The 21,567-nt window shown below is 33.6% G+C and overlaps 1 protein-coding gene across 6 annotated transcripts in view; it reads right to left on the bottom strand.

Annotated features, from left to right (window-relative positions):
- The window catches only part of DYRK1A (dual specificity tyrosine phosphorylation regulated kinase 1A), a 150,325-nt gene that overhangs the window by 14,983 nt on the left and 113,775 nt on the right, over positions 1 to 21,567 (bottom strand). For 5 of the 6 annotated variants that reach the window (XM_081300658.1, XM_081300659.1, XM_081300657.1 and 2 more), the window contains 6 exons: positions 19,657 to 19,776; positions 17,576 to 17,764; positions 14,459 to 14,606; positions 10,693 to 10,979; positions 7,847 to 7,993; positions 5,576 to 5,716 (listed from right to left, as the gene is read on the bottom strand). In XM_081300658.1, coding sequence (XP_081156784.1) covers positions 5,576 to 5,716; positions 7,847 to 7,993; positions 10,693 to 10,979; positions 14,459 to 14,606; positions 17,576 to 17,764; positions 19,657 to 19,776 — 1,032 coding nt within the window. The remainder of the gene's footprint in view (positions 1 to 5,575; positions 5,717 to 7,846; positions 7,994 to 10,692; positions 10,980 to 14,458; positions 14,607 to 17,575; positions 17,765 to 19,656; positions 19,777 to 21,567) is intronic. The other variant, XM_081300660.1, reaches the window with a different exon arrangement.

The following is a 21,567-nucleotide window of genomic DNA, read 5'->3' as shown; positions in this document are numbered from 1 at the left end:
CATAATATGTTGTGAGGCTTATACACAGAAGTAAAAATGACAAGAACACAAAAAGTAGGAGGAGTTACACAGAACTACATGGTTATTACATTGTTTATCAAGTGATATAATATTGTTTGAAATAAAAATGCTATAAAAGTTGAATGTTATAAGAGCAACATTAAAAAATTATAGACAGCAGCCAAGTAAGTAAAGTCAATGAAGTACCAAAAAGTACTCAATAAACACAAAAGGTGGTTAAAAAAACTTCAGGAAACAAGAAACATGTAAAACAAAAAGAACCCAAGTAAAGCAAATCTTAAATCCCATGAGGTGATTAAGCTAAATAATTATTCATTATAAAAGAAACTATCAACCTAGATTAAAAAACTTGCCCCATCCATATATAGCATAAATAAAAAGTCTCATCTTAAATATAAAAGTATGAACAGATTTAAAGTAAATGGAGAAAAATATAAACACCATGTAAATGCTAAGAGTAAGAAAGCTAGTATGGCTACAGTAATATTAAAGTAGACTTAAACATTATCAAAGATATAGAGGGACATTTCATAATGATGAAATGATCAATTTATTAGAAATCATAACAATACTACATTGGTATACATCCATTTACAAAGCTTCAAACATTATGAAGCAATGAAAGGGAAACTAAGACATTCAAAATTAATCGGTGAAGGTTAATACTCTTCAGTTGGTTATTGACAGAACAGATACACATGCACAGAAACACCCACACAGCAAGCTTATAAAAGTTGTGAAGAAAAATATCAAACAACTTGACCTATATTATGTATATTTATAGACCACAACACAAAATATAATTTTTGTCAAGTACACATAAAACATTCATCAAGAGCAAAGAGCACATGTGTGCTAGGCCACTGAGCCACATTCCCAGTCCTTTTTAAATTTTGAGACAGGGTCTTGCTAAGTTGTTTAGGGCCTTAATAATTTGCTGAGGCTAGTTTTGAACTTTTTTTTTTTTTATTGATTGTAGTTTTGAACTTTTGATTCTCCTGCTTCAGTCTCCCAAGTTGCTGGGCTTATAGTTGTGCATCACTGTATCTGGCATTCTCAAGTGAATTTTAAAGGACTAAAATCATATGCTTTGTTATCACAAAGCTATTGAACTAGGAATCAATAAATGGTTCAGAAAAACTCTCAAATATTTTGAAATTATATAAGAAAAAAACTGAATTGTGAGAACTGGGGCTGTGGCTCAGCAGTAGTACACTTGCCTGGCATGTGTGAGGCACTGAATTCAATCCTCAGCACTGCATATAAATAAATAAAATAAAGGTCTACCAACAACTTTAAAAAGTTAAAAATTGAATTGTGAATTCAAGAAGAAATCACAAGAGAAATAGTTCAAAATAAATGACAGTTACAACACGTCAAAAGTTGCAGGATGCAGCTACAGCAGTGATTACACGAGAATTCATAACATAAGTACTATAAGAAAATAAGAGGAATCAATGATCTAAGCTTTGTCTTTAAGAAACCAGAAAAAGAGCCAATTCAACTCAACACAATAAAGAACAAAAATGAACACAACAATAACCAGACCAAGATTGGCAGGAGAAAAGGGACTGGCGATGACCCCAAGTCAAAAGTTATTATTGGAAAGATTAATAAACTTGATAACTGGGACATTATCAAGTGAGTCCCTAGCAAGACTACTGAGGAAAAAGGATAAGACACATACGATGAATATCAGGAATAAAACAGTCACTGTCATTATAGATCCTCCAAAAATTTAAAAGATAAATGTTACTGATAATTTTATATTAATAATTTCAACAACTTAAGTGAGAAGGAAAGTTTCCTGAAATACACAACTTGTCAAAACTAACTCAAAACCAAAAAAAAAAAAAAATTTTTGGATAGCCATATATTTATATTCAAAGACATGAATTATAATAGATTACCATTTAACAAAAAGGATGATAGCTTCTTATGATTTTATCAAAGAACACTATTAAACATTTATAAAATAAAATAATGCCAACCTATCTTATACTTATCTTCTCAGAAAATCAAGAAAGAACAATCGTTTTGTGAGGCCAGCATAATCCTGAGATCAAACCCTAATGACAACTATAAATATTCATAATGACACTGAAATAAAATTCCTTACTAATACACTAGTGAAATGAACTCAGCAATATATAAAAGAGAACAGTGTATCAACACAAAGCATGGTTTATCATGGGTTGGCATTTCAAAAATTAATTAATGCATTTAACCATATTACAAAAGGAAAATATTATGATCATCTCTACAGACACAGAAACACTATGTGATAAGATTCAATGTCCATTCATCATTTAAAAATCTAAAACGACTCTTAAAACAGACAAAGTAATCCTTCAACCTGACAAAGGACATGTACAAAAAACTATGCCAACTAACATCACACTTAATGTTAAATGGCCATGTGCTAGGACTAGGAGCCAAGGACAATGTCTTCTCTCACGGTTACTATTCAACATATAGATCTCTTAGTATGATAATCCAAGAATAAGAAGAAATAGAACTGAAAAATAAATAAATAAAACTGCCTTCATTCATACAGGATATAACTGTCTTAAGTAGAAAACGCTGAAAACTCTTTTCTCAACAACAAAATATTAGAACATGGGAATGTAGCAAGGTCTTAGGACATAAAGTCAATATAAAAATTCAATTGTATTTCTGTGTATTAGCAATGAAAAATTTAAAAAATAATAAATAAATAAAAATTGCCCATTCTCATAAATGGAAACTCAATGCCACTCAAATCAAAACTCGAGCAGGATTTTTTGGTATAAATGTATGAGTTGGTTTCTAAAAATTCATATATAAATAGAAAGGATGAAAAATAGAAAATAAATAGCTTTGAAACTGAACAATAGAACTAGAAGACTTAAACTACTCAAATTCAGGGTCTACTAAAGGCTACAGTAATCAATACTGTGGAATAGATTTAAGGCTAGAGAAGGAAAAGAATATAATTCAAATATGAACAAATAAATGATAAATTCATTTTTGACAAAAGTCCCAAATCAAATCAACAGGGAAAGGGAACTGTTTTCAACAAATGATGCCGACTTTAAACCCTTTACTTTTATTTCATAGTTAAAAATTCAGGACGAACACAGAATCCTAACCACACAAGTAAGAATTTAAAAAAAAAAAAGGGGGGGGGGTGGACATTTTCACAAACTTGAGGATGGAAAATATTTCTCAAGATCTAAAAAGTACTTCTATTAAAAAAAAATAGACAAATTTTAGAAGTTGCTTCTCATTGAAAGATACCATATTCAAAAAAAGAAGTAAGCCACAGTCCAGGAAAACATACTAACATACATATGTGACCAAGATCTTACATCCAGAGTATGTAAGAAACTCCTAAAACTCTAATTAAACAACCCAATAACAAATGGGCAAAAGACTAGAAAGACTTGTCATACAAATGGCGAATAATAAGCACATAAACAGGTACACGAATCATGCAGAAATGCAAATACAAACCACTATATATCTACTAGAATGGCTGAAACCCAGATTTCAAACAGTGAGGATGATGCCATGCAACCGGAATTATCATATCATGAAAATATAAAATAATATAAAAACTTTGCAGAACTGTTTAGTATTTTCTTATGAAGGTAAACATATATATACCCTATGGTTCAGCAATTCTACTCTTAGGCAGTACCATCGAAGAAAAAAAAAAAAAAAACTACGGGTAGAAAAGACTTACGTATACAGGAATGTTCTCAGTAGCCTTATTCAAATAGTCAAGAATTAGAAACATCCCAGATATTTACTGACAGTGAATATAGATAAACTATTTTATTTATTTGGTACGGGCGATTGAACCCAGGGGTGCTACTTCCCCAGCCCCTTTTTAATATGAGACTAGGTCTTGTTTACCTATCCAGGCTAGCCTCAAACTTGCAATCCTCCTGACTCAGCCTCTAGAGTCACCGGGATTATAGGCATGTGCCACAACTCCTGGCCTAATATATAGATAATATAGATAGTCACTCAATGAAATACTACAAAGCAACAAAGTAAGTCTTGAAGCATAATAATACAAACGAGTCCTCCAAAACAATGTTTTGATAAATTAATGAAAACAAAATAATAAAAACTGTTAAGATTCTAATGTATATGAAATTTGTCTGTTTAACTAACTATATGATAATAGAAATCACAAGCGGAATGACAAGCCTATATACTGGCTCAACAGGATATTGTGAATGATAAGCTATGTGGATAAATGTAAAAGAGGGACTCTGAGGGTCTGCCTGGTAACTTTCATCCCTTCCTTGTATGGAATAGGCCTAACTTAGCAACTGGAAATCACACTGTCTACAATTTTAGAAAATAAGGCAGAATACAGTAAATTAGATGTCAATTGTGGAAGAAATGGTTACAAATATATTTTTAGGTATTCTAAGAATCATCTGATGTTACAAGACCCACAGCTAAGTAGAAGTGAATTAAAGGGAACAACCATCATCTTCAGTTCACTAAATATGACACCTGGTGGCAGCACCACTAAAATGCAAGGATAATATATCAACTAACATTTATGTATGATGTGTCAAAATGCATTATACTGTCATGTATAACCAATTGGAAAAAATAAGAAATTTAAAAAAATTAACTAAAACAAAAACATCATAGATTGCAAGATGCATGGTAATTTATAGATATCTAAAACAAAGTATAAGTCAAGATGTAACACTACCACCATTTATTCAATTAAATGGATATACTCTAAGTATCAGGAAGAAGTCTTTGGATATAAAACAACTGCGAAAACAAATGTAAACATTTTAAAGCCTCACTTTCACAGATTTTGATTTTGGGGGGTGGAGGGGACTAAACCTAGGGTTGCTTAACCACCAAGCCACATCCCCAGCCATTTTTAATATTTTATCAGATACAGGGTCTTACTGAGTTGCTGAGGCTGGGTTTGAACTCTTGATCTTCCTGCCTCAGCCTCCCAAGTTGCTGGGATTACAGGTGTACAGCACTACATCAGGCTAAAATTCTTGCTAGTTAGATCTAAACTGGGAATCCAAAATCTATCAAAGGACCCTCTGGTTAGTTCATATCCTTGAAAAATCACAAATTGTTTATGCCCAATAGTTTTCTTACATATTTTACCAACTTTATTAAAAAGAAAAAAAATTTACTGCAATTATGACTTCTGTTCACAGCTGTGGTGCTGTTAATTAACCGTGGCTTCACTATATGCCCAGGCTGTGAAAAATAAAGGTCAAACATATTGATTCTAGTATTGGAACAAAACATGGTGATTTGGTCAGCTGTATCCAAATGCATGCATACAGTTTTTTGGAGTTTTTTTGGGTTTTTTAAAATGAAGCTGGAAAGAGAATCCTGATGATTAACCAAACACATATAGATAGTTCAGGTCAAACTTCTGAACGAAATATCTATAAATTAATTAACATGTTGACTATTAACACTGAAGTCAAAAGATTATAAAACAATAGAGAGAAGGCGGGGAGGGAAGATGGAAGAAAACCCCACAAAAACTGAATCCCTATTTTACCCGTTTTCCATCTTTGGTCTTCTTTAAGTTCCAAGTGCCATCTGGCAACTTCTCAAAGAACTTTCTTGCTTTTGGTGCTTGGTCAAGAATATGAGCAGGTGGAATACCCAGAACTTCCACTATTTTATTCATCTGATCTACCTGTATTAGAAAAAAAAAATAAATTATATATTTTTTACTGTTCATCCTACTTCTTCTCATCAATTCATTCATAAATATATAAACAGCATCTCCTATCTGTCAGGTACTAAATATATAATAATGACCAAACAGAATCAAATTCTCTACCCTCCTGGAGCCAAACACTTCACAGCAGGGAAAGGAGGCAATTAACAAACACATGAATTTGTAATTTGTAGTGTGTTAAGTGTCCTAGATATAATGAACAATAAGAAAGGATGGATGTTTTAGTTTCCGTTTTTGGAGAGTTTTAAGTAATCAATAAAAATCTCACAGGTGAATAAAGTGTGGATCCAATAAAAGTTTTGTAGTATTTTTTTAAAGTACAGACTCATTCATCAAATACCAAGTGTCTACTATCTGCTAGAAACCATGCTCAGTAATAGAATATATCAATAAACAGACAAAATATTTCAAAAAGAAGTCTATATTTCAGTGGGGAGAGACTAACAATGAGCAAATCACTATCCCTCAGCATCCTTGGGGGATTGGTTCCAGGCAGGGAAGCCCTATCCCCACCCTGGCTACTCAAATCCATGCATGTTCAAATCCCTTAAATAAATGATACAGTATTTGCATAGAAACTATGCATATCCTCCCATATACTTGAAATAACCTCTAGGTTACATATGATTCCTAATATAGTGTAAATGTTTTATACAGTATAAATAGTTATACTGTATCCTCTAAGGAAATGTGTCACGAAAAAAAGCCTATACATGTTCAGTACAGACACAATTTTTTCCCAGATATTTTTGACCTGCAGTTAGTTGAATCCAAGGATATGAACCTACAAATAGGAAGGCTCTCAGTAATTAAATAAGTTCTATCAGATGATGATAAGCAATATAGAGGAAATTAAAAAGGAATAGGAAGAAGGGGTGCTGCAACTTTCAAGAGAGTATTACACAAGATTTCACTGAAAAGGTGATGTGAGCCCACTAATTTATAGTTGGTGAGGGAAGGAGCCAAGTACTACCTGAAAGAAAGACTTTCGGGCCTGGAGGAACAAAGGAGAAGAGCCTGATATGGGCCTGTGGCTGGTATTTTCAAGGGACAACAGAGAAGGCTGTGTGCTGGACCAGAGAATGGGGGGGGGGGAGAGGAAGGGGAGAAAAGATAGTGCAGAGATAACTATATGAGAAGGATGTGTGAACACTTCAAAGGACTCTGGTGTTTTTCAAGTGATCCTCATAGTATTTAAGCCCCGAAATGTTACTAATTCACAGGGTACTATTACTTATACTATAACAAAAACAAATCCTATAGGAGTTGCTGCTGGAAGAGCTCACTAGCTGAAGTTGAAATAAGTTAAACAGAGACATAGAAAGGAGGAGTTTCTGACATTACCATTAACAACTATAAAATCTAGTACAAGTCACTTGTCTTTTGCCTTTTTTCATTTGTAAGTGAATATTCTGATCAAGATCCACAATGATCAACTTTTATTTAGAACTAACAAATATTACTCCACAAGTAAATAGTTTTAAAACAAATGAAAGTTCAATTCCTCTGACTGCAGTAGTCTTTGCTTCTCCCTTGCACTCCCAGCTACTGCTTCTGACTTCCAAAAATCCTCCTAGGAACACAGACTAAAAACCCAGGCACCACAGACTTGGAGATTCTATAGCCCTAGACCCTATAATCCTAGTTTACCTTAAATTATTCAGACAGTATATCTATCAACTACTGGTCATTATTTTTTTAATTCTATATCAGAGTCTCAAAATTTATAGTAATGTTTACTCCACTTGTAAGGATGGCCCCCATTCCTACATTATTGTGTTTCAGCTTTCTGTTATACTTAAGATCAGTAAAAGTGAACGGGGTGTTATACTTAATTCTTTCTAGTCTAATTGATTGTTCTCCTTCATTAGTAGATTAAAATATCCTAATCACCATTTCGTAATTCTAAATTCACCATTATACAACAACTGACAGACAAATAGAGTACCAAAAAAAGTTCCAAATTGACCTCACGTTTGAATGACTACACAGGTCCTTAGATGTCTTCCCCTGGAAAAAACTTTCAGATTACACTGCCATGGTTGAAAACAGAATCATAACTGTTACAAGTAATAAATCAAATACCTCATTGGCACCACTGAATAGAGGTTCTCCAGTGTGCATTTCAACCAAAATACACCCAAGGGACCACATGTCGATAGCAAGATCATAAGGCATTCCCAGTAGCACCTCTGGAGACCGATAAAAGCGACTCTGAATATACTGGTATATCTGAAACACATTTCAAAATAGTATTAGTTCAATATGCATTTGTTTATAATTATGGTCAACACTGGATTAAAAGAAAATTTCAACATTAAACTTTGAATATTGATTAAAGAATTAAAACATTTCAAGGGACTGGTTAATCCAAATGTGAAATGTAAAATACATAAAAATTTGACCCTTTCATGTAGTCTACTCCTAAATGGTAATTAAGATAGATCTCAAAACAAATAATCACACCTCATTAGAAAAAAAATTTTAACACATTCCCTATCAATTTAGTCCTCCCTGCTATGGTTAGCAACGGGGTTTACCATTACTTTAATAAATTGTATTTAAATTAATCAAAACAATGAATTTCAGCATTAAAAGGTCATATAACTCTCAAATACTATAAAACCTAAAATTCAGACATTTGTACTCCACTGTCTCACAGACAAAATGCTGTTTTAAAAAGATTTAACTGGGAATATTTCTGACTAATCACTTCTCTACGCTGCCCTCTCCACCTCAATTCAAGATTTCTTAGGGAAATAAAATCTTGAAATGCATGATTTCTCTATTGTAAATTTATAACTAGATTATTAAAGCAAACAAACTTGTTTAAAGAGAGAAACAAAATTCTAACAAAACTTCTTAACACTTCAGCCACGCAAACTCATGCACTCTCCTGTGACTCCCACTAAGTACTCCAGCCAAGTCTTAAAGAACAATCTCAGGCCTCTGTAGGCAAGTCAAGAATCTTCAGCATTCTAAGAAGAAAGCCTAACACAAAGAATTGGGAAGTAGTATAGGCTGGTCACTCCTAAATCTGAAAATCCAAAATATTCCAAAATCTTAAACACAGCACACAAAAGTTTAAGATTGTGGAACATTTCAGGTTTCATATTTTTGAATTAGGGTTATGTTCAACTGGTAAAGACTGAAAATATCCCCAAATCAAAAAGACTCTGAAATCTGAAACACTTCTGGTCACAAGCACTTCAACCTGTACTACACTTTCAAGTTTTTATAAGCTAATAACATTGCTGACCCCCAAGCTCCCTACTATGGAGAGATGGTCTCACCTCACAGCTTATTGCAAGAAAGTCTGTCACCTACCCATCCAAACTTGTTCAAAGAAGTGGTTCTTTCACCTGCCAGTTTAAGCACCAAAATCTCATGAGGAATTTTCCTTGAAATACACTTGCCCTACCTTCTGACTTTGATCAATAGATCCAGGGGACAGGGCCACACATACCTATCTTGGAAATGACTTCCATGCAATACCAAAAGAGGTGAAGAGTTAAAAACTTACTGAGCTAATGGAATAATGTTAATTGGCTAGACAGAGATAATACTTTTGATATTAGGACAGAACATGAGACTTGGTTTCAATGGGGTGGAGGGGATTTCTAAGTTTAAAATCTACTGAAATTACTCTAAAAATAGGCATGTTTTTCATTCCTAATATACCTTATCCCGTATTAGCTGTATCTCTTGATTTTTTTCAGAGGCATCTGAAACTGCAAATGTTGCTTCCTACTCCAATCTTTAAAAATTACTTCAATACACTATAGCTTCACAGCTGGGCACAGTAGTGCAGGCCTATTATTCCCAGATACTCTGGAGGCTGAGGCAGGATGATCACAAGTTCAAAGCTAGCCTGGGCAATTTACTAAGACACTGCCTCAAAATAAAAAACTAGATGAGGCGCTAAGTAACTCAGTGAGCCCCTGTCTTTAAATAAATTACACAACAGGGCGGGGATGTGGCTCAGTGATTTGAATGCGGGAGTTCAATCACTGGTACCAAAAAAAAACCAAAAAAACAAAAAACCAAAAAAAAACAAAAACACCTGGAGGAGAAAAGTTGGACAGGACAGGAAATTTCACTAACTTATGGTAGGAAAATTTTGCTTTCCTACATCAGCTACACTTAGTCTGTTTATCACTACAGACACATCTGTTTTTAACATTGTGAAAAAAAAAACATGTTTGGACATGTGTGAATTTATTTAAATTATAATTTTGTGGGGAAGAGAAGGCAAAATTTAACCATTTATCAAAACAAATATGTCCAACAACTGTAATTTCTATACTACAGTACCATGACTAATGCAGAGATCGCTGCATTTGTTTTTACGTGGCAAGTTTTCTTTTTAATATTTTTTTGAGCTGTAAATGGATACAATGCCTTTATTTTGTTTGTTTATTTTTATGTGGTGCTGAGGATCGAACCCAGTGCCTCACACATGCTAGGCAAGTGCTCTACCATTGAGCCACAACCCTAGCATTATACCTGGCAGTTTTTAAGGGTTAAAAAAATAATAATAATAATCTTGGTAGGATTTAGAGAAATATACTATGGCAAAAATTCAAGACACTGTACTGGAATCCCCCCCAAATTTATACTAAAACCTCTATTTGGGAATATATCTAGAATCACCTAATATTTACTTCTTTTATTTATTATTCTCTTACTCTTTTAAGTATACATACAGTTTCAAATACATCCACTTTGAAAATTCAGCATCTTCTAATTCAAAGTAATGCTACTCACTTTTTTAAAAGAGATCAGTATCAAGGTGACTCAAGTACTACATTTTAAAGATAAATAGCCATACTATAATTGCCTTCAATCTACAAATAAATTATTAACAACATTTCAGTGTCGACCTATTCTGTTATAATTCTATTTTAATTCACAAATCCTGAAATACTTACCCTCTGCCCCAACTGACAAGAACTGCCAAAGTCAACAATCTTGATTGCACTGCGTTTGGGGTTACAAAGAAGGATATTCTCAGGTTTTAGGTCACAGTGAATGATACTAAGTTCTGGAGTCGCAAGGAAAAGCAGTGCAGTGCACATCTGTTGCGCAAATTTTCTTGTGAGGTTCAAAGACACCCCTCGGAAATTGGTGTTCCTTAACAAGTCATAGAGGTTGTAGGACAGCATTTCAAAAACTAAACAGAGATGGTTCCGAAACATAAAGTGGCGTTTCAAATGCACTGAAAGAGAAAAAAGCTTAATTTTCAACTATACATATCCATAAAATGAAAGTAACATATACATACATGTACTCTCAACAACACATGACATGTACTCAACAACACATGACATCACAGTATCAAAATGCAAAGCAAAAACCAGGAAGAGTTTTGGAGATCACCATTCTACATGAACAGTACATTTTACAGTTAAGAAAGATTATCTAAATTGATTTTCTGCTAAAAAGGTATAATGTCTATCAATAAATGATATATGGTAAAAAGTATCACCAAAGTGCCCTGTTTTTAAAAAAATTAAACAGAAGAGTTATCATGATTTATAAAGGAGAGTACTTTTTAGTTTCTGGAAGCTCCACCTCAGACCTTTCACCCTTTGTAGTCTCTTCTTTTGACAATGCTATACTTGGCATCTAATACATAAATTGGCTTTGATAAATAAATACAAAATCTGTGTTTGCTAGTAATTTTCATAATAACTGTGAAAGTACTTAGTACTTAAAGCAAGAGTTTAAAAATCATGCTTTTATAAGGTATTGGGAAGTCCATAATCAAGTCATTTGATTATGTTGATGAAATTGATAAAAGGGAAATCTCATGCAAGACTAGAAGGTTTGGAAAAATACCAAAATAAAGCTCAGCCACAAGAAGAAAGTATGAGCAGGACTATGACTGGGGAAACGGTACAGAACATGTAACTTGAAATCGATTAGGTGACCATCTAAGAAGGCTTAATAATCACTAAAATGCTTGAAAGATGGTGCTTAGGTCTTAACATTTTACTTCACATCAGATGAGATTAGAATATTCAATAAAAAAAAGTGCTGCCTTTAGCTATAAACATTCTTACATGTACCACACCACACACGTTACTCAAGTGGATGACAAGGCTACCTTCATTTTGGTCTTATATTATCACCAAAGCAGGTTTCTCTACAAATTTATCCTGAATAACTGTCAGTATTCAATATCTGGTCACTACACAGACATTGTGTTTTCCTGAAGGTAGCCCTAGGCTGCCTGCCTTCCAACAATGTGCATCAGTATTGCTTTTGATCTAAAACTGGGTTAAGTAACAGTGAAACTTCTACATACTTTTCATGAGTTTATAGCACTCTCTGACACTGCGAACATACAAAAAAAGAATCCTTAAAAGGTTACATAAAAAGGTGTAAAATCTACTTGGTCATTATGGTTCACAGGTCTGAAACTACAAACAACTCCATGACATTTCACAGACATGGCCAATGCATGAATTTTTAATCTCAGGTTAAGCAGTAGCTACAAAAGGAATACAAAAGATAACTGATGTCAGAATTCCAATGTGATTACAAAAATCCCTTTAAGAAACTCTGCAATTAGAATGTTCCTCCAATGAGAGATCTACTCACTTCCACTTGACCTCCCAATTCATAACTCAATTACTTAGTCCCTATAATGTGCTAAGCACTAAAAACACTGTCAAGGAAAGTTCAAACTATTTTTCCAGCTTTTTAAGCTGGTTTTGTAAGAGAATGGAGGGTTGGCAAGACTTTGTTCTAGATCCAAATTAAATTTTCTCTTAATTAGACAATGGGAGGTACCAAATAACCCAAATAAGAAGTTATGCTATTATTTAAGGGAGAGAGAGGTAGGGAAAGAAAAAAAAGGCTTTGTTGTACTATTACATAGTATGTGTATTTCAAAATAATTACATGGATTTTGAATGTTTTCACCACAAATAAGTGATAAATGTGCAGATATGTTTACTCTGATTTGAACACTACATAATGTATACATTTATCAAAACATCACATAAAGGTACATAATTTTTAGGTGCCAGTTAAAAATTAAAATTATGCTATATGCAGATATTTTCTTAAAGTTCAAAGATTTAAAATACTTCCTCATCAGAATAAATTATATTCAATCATCTTAAAATTAAATCATATTATGAAAAAGCAACACAACTTTCAGACACTTTAAATAAAGATACCTCTACTTAAAGTTCTTTTATTATTGTTTTCCAATACAGAACCTCATGATTTTTTTTGAGATCCTTTGCATTTGCCATCTTCTTTTATAATCATCATCATCATCATCATCATCATCATCATCCTTACCCAAAAGTGCATTTACAATAACTAATATATTTATTGGTTATTAAAGTCAGTTTATTCAAAACAAAAGGAGTGAGGAGTAGTGGGCACACCTATAATCCCAGCAGCTCAGGAGTCTGAGGCCTTTTATTAAAATTAAAAAATAATAATAATAAAAAAGGGTTATAGTTACAGTGGTAAAGCACTCTTGGGTTCAATCCCTGGTACCACCACCACCACAACAAAAGGACAGCCCTTATAAGGTACCTAACGTGTTGAGTAGTCACTCTAGGCCAGCCATGTTTCCTTTCAATAACGCAGAATTAAAATGTTACAGTTAATAGTACCAACATTTTTTTCTGCTATTTAAGCAAACATTCAAAATACAATCCTTGAGAGTTAAGGAGGAAGAAGGGATGAGGTATCAGAGACCATTTTATTTTAGATAACATCATATATCTGCAAAGGAACCAAGGAAGAAGAAAAAGGTGCATGCTCATATTTTTACGAAAGTGAAAAATGAAAAATGAAATGACCTTAACTATCTGAGGCCTTTGCCAGTAACCAGCCATTGTTTATTTTTACCATTCTGGGAGAACTACAGAATCATAACACATTCCCATGCCTTTTCTTAATGGTTCCAATTTTAAATGCAGTTTAAGACATTGCATTTTTCACTTACAATACAGTGCAATGTTATTTCCCTTTCCTACACCCAAATATTGACAATGCCCAGAAATTAAACTCAAAACTGCCACAGAATTTGCTACAAATTTGAGTCCTTCAATTCTTTCCTTTGTCAATGCCCCTCCACGTGGTGCCAACTTTAAACAGTTTTATTTAAAACACTATAAGTACTATTCTATATCTATAATTTAAATGTTCTACCATCTTCCTTATAGGACTGTCATAATTATTAGAGATGACAGAAGAAAATAATAAGGAATGTGACAGGAGTTTAGTAAGTGGCTACTACCTCTTTTCTGTTATAGTAAGTACAACAGATTCTAATGCTGACAAACTGACAAAGTGCCTGAGACCTTGGTCCAGACACTCCAAAAAAGGTTCTACAACAACTAACAAACGGCTTGCATCTAGTTTCTGAGCTAGATTAGAACTACTAGGATGACTGTGGATGAACATTCACTATCAATGCAAAAAAAAAAAAAAAAAAGATATAACTTATAAGTTGTAATTTTAAAAAAAGGTCCTATTCTCATTGTAATATCTGGAGTGTACTACTCCCAAAGATTTCAAATTAAGAAACAGATTTATGCTCTCCAAATGAAAGAAAAAATTTTGATCACTTTAAAATAAAAATCAACATGTTCTGATACAAAAATAACTATTGATTCAATTTTCTGGCCTAGAGTAGGTACACTGCATGATTGCCTATTTGTTTACCTATGTAGTATTTCATTTCTGTGTCATGCTTGTTCATGAGCTCAAGAAGTCGCACTTCTATCTGGGCTTGATTTAGAAAAGCTTTCTTGTTCTTTATTATTTTAATGGCAACCCATTCTTGCTCTACCCGATCATATGCCTTTACAACCTAAAAGAGAAGAAAGGTAAGTAATTATTTGCATTAATGTCAACAATTTCACAACAGTTTACATTTTCCCCCAATTGCAAACCTACTGAATTCTCATTTAACTGTATATTTTTTGACCTTCTGAATTAGAAAAGATCCTCTTTCAATTCAGTAGTTATAAAAGTTTATAACTTTAAGTCCATCTTTTGAACTAAATTTGAATTTTTATATCCTTTTAATATTTCTATATATCTACAAAATGGATAACTTTCTTAACAAAATTAGACTTAACTTTTTTCCTTCTTCAGAAATAAAATTGAGAATATTGACAAATGCTTTGGCTTTTTTTTTTTTAACCTCTTTTACTGAAAACTATTTCTTCTTACTATAAAACAATTCACCTCACCATTCTTTGAATGAGAAAAACTTGATTTAAATCCCAAGAATATAAATAAAATATTTTAAAGTTCTAATGCATCTCAGAGAACAGATAACTTTCTAACTTTATTTTGATACACAAAAACAAAGGTTTATAAAATAATTAATTTATGCTAAGAAAAAAACACAAATTACCAGAGAAGTTCCACCATATGCTAAAAGTTCATACATTCAAAAAGCATGGGGATTGAGGTAGAACTCCAAATGATCTCAATGTGAAGACTGAGAACCAGTGATCAGAGATAGGCTACAAGATCCAAATTGTTTAAGGCTAAATATATTGTAAAATTAAATTATAAATCAGATTTGGAAAGGAATAAACAGTATCTTATCTCTCTGTTTTCACCCAATTTTAAAAGATACTATCTGTTGTCTTTTTGATCAGACACTATCTTTGTAAACATGTGATCAAATAGTATGATAATCTTCTACCTCCTTGAATGTACGGACTGCGACAAAAATGGTGTAGTTCAGTGTTCAGATCCCTGACAGTCTCAAAGACAAAGGCCAATCTCAGGGGGCCAAGTACGTAATGACTTGACAAATAATTAACTGGTTAAAACTAAAGCAGTAGTTTTCAATCCTGAATTACACATTTAATGGGGAGTTTTAAAAAATATTGATGCCCAGAATTTGGCTCAATTCTGATTTAACATCAATCCTTTCTTAAAAGCTCCATCAGAAATTTCAATGTGCAATAGGACTCAAAACCACCATCTAAAGAAATAGCAAGACCCTGAATTTGACAAGGACCTGGCAGAAATTTTAGAGAAAGTATGGCTAAGTCAATATGGAAGACAGTAATTATTCTGATGAGTGATGAGTCTTGAACATAAACACTGCATATCTCTGCCTGAGAAATATCAGGATGATGGAGTCTGAGGTCAAACAGGCCCATATTTTCAGATTTACTATGCCTACCTGCTCTGAGGAGCTAGCGGATAAGCAAATTGAGGTGAAGGGGAGGAGCAAAACATATGCGCTGAAAGAATGAATAGGGACAACTAAGTTTAGAGAATATCTATATGCCCACAAATTTCACAGTGGATATCACTAAGTTAGAAAAATGTCTTATTGAGAGCAACTGCTGAAATGTTGGTGCCCTTTTCAAAGTAGAGGGCGCGATCTCTACAACTATACGGTGATTATAGTTCTGGCTAACAGCTGGGTCTCAAGAATGCCTTTCTTTCAGGGACTGTGAAAGAAGCAAAAGCTGCTTCCAACAAAGCAGGATTACTTGCATAAAGACAGGCCCCCAAAACACTGAGCCCAACTCAAAAGAAAGAGAGTTTATAAATCAAGGAAAAGTTCCTTCACATTATGGGAAGGAGCACATACACTGTACATGTGTCATCAGAACCTGGTGAGCCACACTGGAGATACAGAAGGCTTTGAACATGCTTATTCATTTTTCCTTATATGTGTAAACAGTTTAGGTTTTTTTTTTTTTTTGGGGGGGGGGTTTACACTTGTGCCTGTTAATGGCTTACAGTATACTTTTGTCCATGGAATGGTTACATTGGATAGAATTTTCCCCCTCAGGCTAAAAAGGAGAATATAATTTGCTCTCAGGTCAGGGCAGGAACAGAGAAGTAAGCACACACATATTCCATAATTTAAAACACATACACATGCACAATTCAAGAAGTCTTTAATTTAAACTCTCTGTCTAGCCTTGTCAGTGAAAAGTCAGAAGTAGCTGAATCTCAGGTTAATATTTAACTCACCATGCAAGGACTATACCTCAAACAAAACAGCACTATGACTCAGAGAACCAAGAGGATTTACTAAGTGAAGAGTAGCCAGGGAAACGTAGAAAGTTTTATACAAGGAGGAGGAGGAGGATGAGAATGAGCTCTTGAATCTGGATGCAAGTTTTTAGAGTTTTGTGCTGGGTGTTCAACTAAGAAGGGGAGACTTATGGGAGAAAAGAACAGGTTGGGAATAAAAAGGAAAAACACAGGTCCCCAGGAACTACCCCAATCAGAGCACGGGTAATGCTGGTGCCCTAAGGACCAGAAAAGGACGTCTTGAAGCTTATCGCCCACTCAGAGGCCTAATACAATTAGGAAATGAGGTGGGAGGAAAACCCAGAGCACAACACGAGCCTCCAGAAAAGGGAAGATGCCTGCTACTTCTTGAAAATGGTAGTTCTTTTCTCCTTGAAGAAATTAAAACAGACAGAAATGCAAACGTCTCTAATACACATAATGAACAATCCACAGACTATATAAAGCCCATACAAAAGAGGTAATATACTATTAGTTATTTTAAAAAATATCTCTTAGCTATTAAAATTAACCACTTAGTCATTAGTTTTAAAAAAAATAGTAACCAAAGACATGAAGTTAAAATAAAAAATCCTAATGGAGTTTTTATAGAGGATGAAGTTTTCTTGTCTTTGGAGATCTTTGATCATCTAGATACTCAGATATCCATTTTTAAAATCTATTTACAAATATTTTAAAAGTGTGCTTTTGAGGAAAGGGTGAAATAGTATAATTCACAAATAATTTCCAATTAATGAAATTCAGTATTTTTCATTCAATTACCTGTCCAAAGGAACCTTTGCCTATCAAGGAGTCAATTTCGTAACGATCCATCCACTTTTCTCCGTTTTTTACAATATAATCATAGTTGTCATCATCATAACCATCATTGTAAACCTTCCGCTCCTTCTTATGACTGGAATCGTCTCCCTGACCCTGTTGGTGTCTCCGCTTCTTTTTTGCATAGTAAACCTGAAATGAGGATAAATAGTGTTATGACAAATCTATCAGGAAATTGATGAATTTTTTTCTTTATAACATAAAAAATAAAGAATTTTCTGCAGCTGACATTTGAATTAGAAAATAATGTTGATGCAACCAATGGAAAAATGCCTACAGTGAAATTTACTATATAGTTGGGCTGTTGGTATATTTTATAAATAGGAGATGTTAAATGATTAGTCCAGAGTATCCTATTCAAAAAGAATATAAATATTTATTTAATAAATCAGGGTAAAACTTATATAAAATGAGATGGCACTGATTTTTAAAATATAGTATGAGGAATTTTGACAAATACACACACTGATATAAACAACAAATGCCAAATGAAATAAATAAGTTTCATCTTCTTCAAGTTCAAATTCCCTTATATGTCCAAGTCAATGCCAACTTTATATTTTATGTTCCAGGCAAAAAAAGACTAAAAAATGGAAGTATAAATGCAGATGAAGTGATGTTTTACTAAAATCGCCCAGTTTTTAATCTGATGATAATCTAATAATTATTGAAAAACAGCCAACCCACCCAACCCTCACTTCCCACTAAATTCCTAAACATATAGTTAATCACAGGCTAAGTTATTTTTCTTAACACCTATATTATATTATCTTATAATATAGTTTCCAAAGATGGATAAAAATAAGATAAACAGTCCAAGTAATTGGTAACTAACTTTGAAGAAATTATAAATTGCATTCCATAGAACAGATGAAAAAGTCTAGTTTACAAGGTGACATTTAAAAAAAGTTTCAACAAAGCTACAATAAAGAACAGTTAAACTATAATTTTATTAACAACTTATCAGAAAGAAACAAACTGGCTATCAACACACTGTTAGAAACCATTTATGAGATATTTTCAGATAATCACAAGCTAGTACAGTCCATCCTTTATAATACATAAACATGTACAAAATCTAAGAACTGTTCCTCACTGAGTTAATTCTAAATTTATCTGACCACAATGTCATAGTAATATAATAATACTGGCAATAAACAGGACCAAATTGCTATAAATTTTGCATATTTAAAAATACAAATATTTGTAGTTAAGTGGCTCTAAAATGGGAGGGGCAAAAGTCTTTAATCAGAAAGGATGCAGGGTTCCCCATTAAAGAGGAAAGAAAGCATGGGCTCCTCTTCTCCAGAAAAGATCACTTAATAATTGATTATAGATTGAGAATTAAGGCCAAAAGCAAATAACAATCAAGTCAAAAAAGGGCCAACACACCATAAAAATAATTTTTAGTGGCAAAAAGCCAAGTTGTAAAACAAGTAAATTCAAAGCACTGTTTATGTTTTTAATACTATTTACTTCTGCCAGGAAAAGCTTTTGGTTATCTTACCACAGAAAGATACAGATAAAAGAATACACATAAAAACCTAAAGACAATAAAATCACAGAGATACAGATAGATCAAATAAAGTACACCAAATGCCCGTAACTGGGGGTTAAATATATCTCAGAGCTTCTCAACACCAAGAGCAAAAGCTACAGATAAATCAAAATTTAAGCAAAAGTCAAATATATGTCTATTTTTATACAATCAGTATTCACCTTCTTTGTTTTGGGAGAGAGTTATTATAGAAAAACTCAACCTATTAAATACAATTTTGAAAAAGGGGAAGTGATCCACAACTTTCTTTGTTGTTTGCAGTCCTTGTTAGTATCTTTTCTTTTACATAATTGTAATTATATATCTATAAATCATTCACTTACTGTTCTTCATAAAAATTATAACATGACAACCACTGGGAATAAAACAAGTTTAGGATATTTAAACAAGCACAAAATAACTTTCTTCCCTTGATCTATTGCAAGACAGATGCTAATATAACAAAAAAAAAAATCAATGATCTTACCTCATTAATATGCTTATATGTTTTGATCAAGTCAACAGAAAGTTTTCTCAGGGGAGCAGTTGCTGGATCACGGAAGGTTTGGGGCATCCGCCTCTGTAACATGACAATATCAGGCATCACCTTAAATAGAAAAGACTAGCACTTTAACTATTCTGCACTGGTGTAATTCCCTCTTCTGTAACCTGTATATCTGTTTCGAAAAAGATATCTACATTACAAGATTACACATTCTCTCTCAAAGTTTCTCTTTCATTTGGAATACAATGAAGACACAACCACTGGAACAAATAAATTAAACAGAAGATGGAATGCCCAGCTGCCCAAGGTTTTAATGTATTCCCTACACTTAAATGGTGAATTATAGACATACCCCTGGATCCAGGAGAGACACAGGAATGCTGCTCAAGAGGGCTTCTCTAAAACAATGAGCCCAAAGCAAAATTTGTTCAGAATTATTCCTAAAATGAGCTGGTTTATAATTGGCTTGCAAAGACAAACCCAATCATTGGAGACAACCTGTAGCTTCCAAGATATGATTTCAAGACCCTGGTGGTACCAAAAAGAATTGGTAGCAACGCCTCCCTGCCTCCAACTGTTGGAAAGTGCTCTAGAAGCACAGCTCTAACCACCACCAGACCCTTTTCCCTGACAAGTACCTGCTCCAGAGCAAGGCTGAAATGTTCATTCATTTCCTTAACACAAGGAAATAAAATATGCCATCCAAATTAAATACCTCCCATTTTACCCTCACATTTCCTTTTCCCGTCACTCAATCCTAAACCATGGCTCCCTTCAGCATTCTCTAGGTTATAAGAAGTTCAACTTTGAGTTTCCTGCTAAAAATTTTCACTAAATTAGTGACAGGATAATGCAGGAGCATGGACCCTCTCTACACATATCCATGAGGGCTGCAACTAGCACACCAATGCTACTGGACTACTCTTCGAGCACCACTCACCCACCAAATGTCTTCCACAGAGCTTCTTGCAATCATCAAATCCTCAAAGCCAGTTAGTCAAATCAAGGTACCTATAGTTATTACCACTCGCTCCTCCTTGTGTTCCTGACTTCTCTTATTGACATTTATGCCTGGGGAAATTATACTTCAGTCAAAAGCTCTAACAAAGCCCCTCTCAAAGGACATTTGAGTTAATCTGAGGGGCAACAGAAAATACATCATACTAAGGCCTCATAGAAACATCTGGAGTCTTGGTATACTTATTAATCTAACCCACATGAATGAAAAAGAAGGAAAAGTTGTAACTATAGGTGAAACAAAAATTATCCCCACCCCTGTGGTCTGTAAAGTTGGAGTTACTATCCACTGACTGCATTTACTAAAGCGTACTTTCTCATAAACCAATATTAATAAGTTTCTTCTGCAGGTATACTCAAACTCTCAAATTGTTATCCAGATGGTAAATTTGCTGAATTACTGAATTAATAATTTCTCTCAAGACCTTCTTCTTTCTTAAGTTCCAAGTAAGGTGGGGTGGGGGGGAGGAATCTCAGTGGCTAAACTATTTGTCTGAAGTGATCATCAGAATTAACAAGTTCTGAATTAATTTTCAAAAAATAGATTGCTTTTTTAAAAATAGAAACAGTAGTAGCTAGGCACATGATTCCATCCATGGTACAGTATTTGCCTAGCATACAAGGTCCTGGGTTCAATCCCCAGTACTGGGGGGGAAAATACACACATACACACACACCACACAAATGTACATGCAGTAGATAAAACTAAATTCACATAGTAACATTCCTTGGGGGGCTTAATTTTCTAAATAGATAATATTGGTAATAAATATGTCAATTCTTTTTATGTGAATGAAAGCTATAAACAGTAATAAAAGAAGTTCCAAAGAACATAATTTTGTGTGTTTTTTTTTAATTTAAGTTCATGGACCCCGG

Source organism: Spermophilus citellus (assembly GCF_964194105.1).
Source record: "Spermophilus citellus genome assembly, chromosome: 7".
Classification (NCBI taxonomy): Eukaryota; Metazoa; Chordata; class Mammalia; order Rodentia; family Sciuridae; genus Spermophilus; species Spermophilus citellus.
This window is presented reverse-complemented; position numbering and strand designations above follow the sequence as displayed.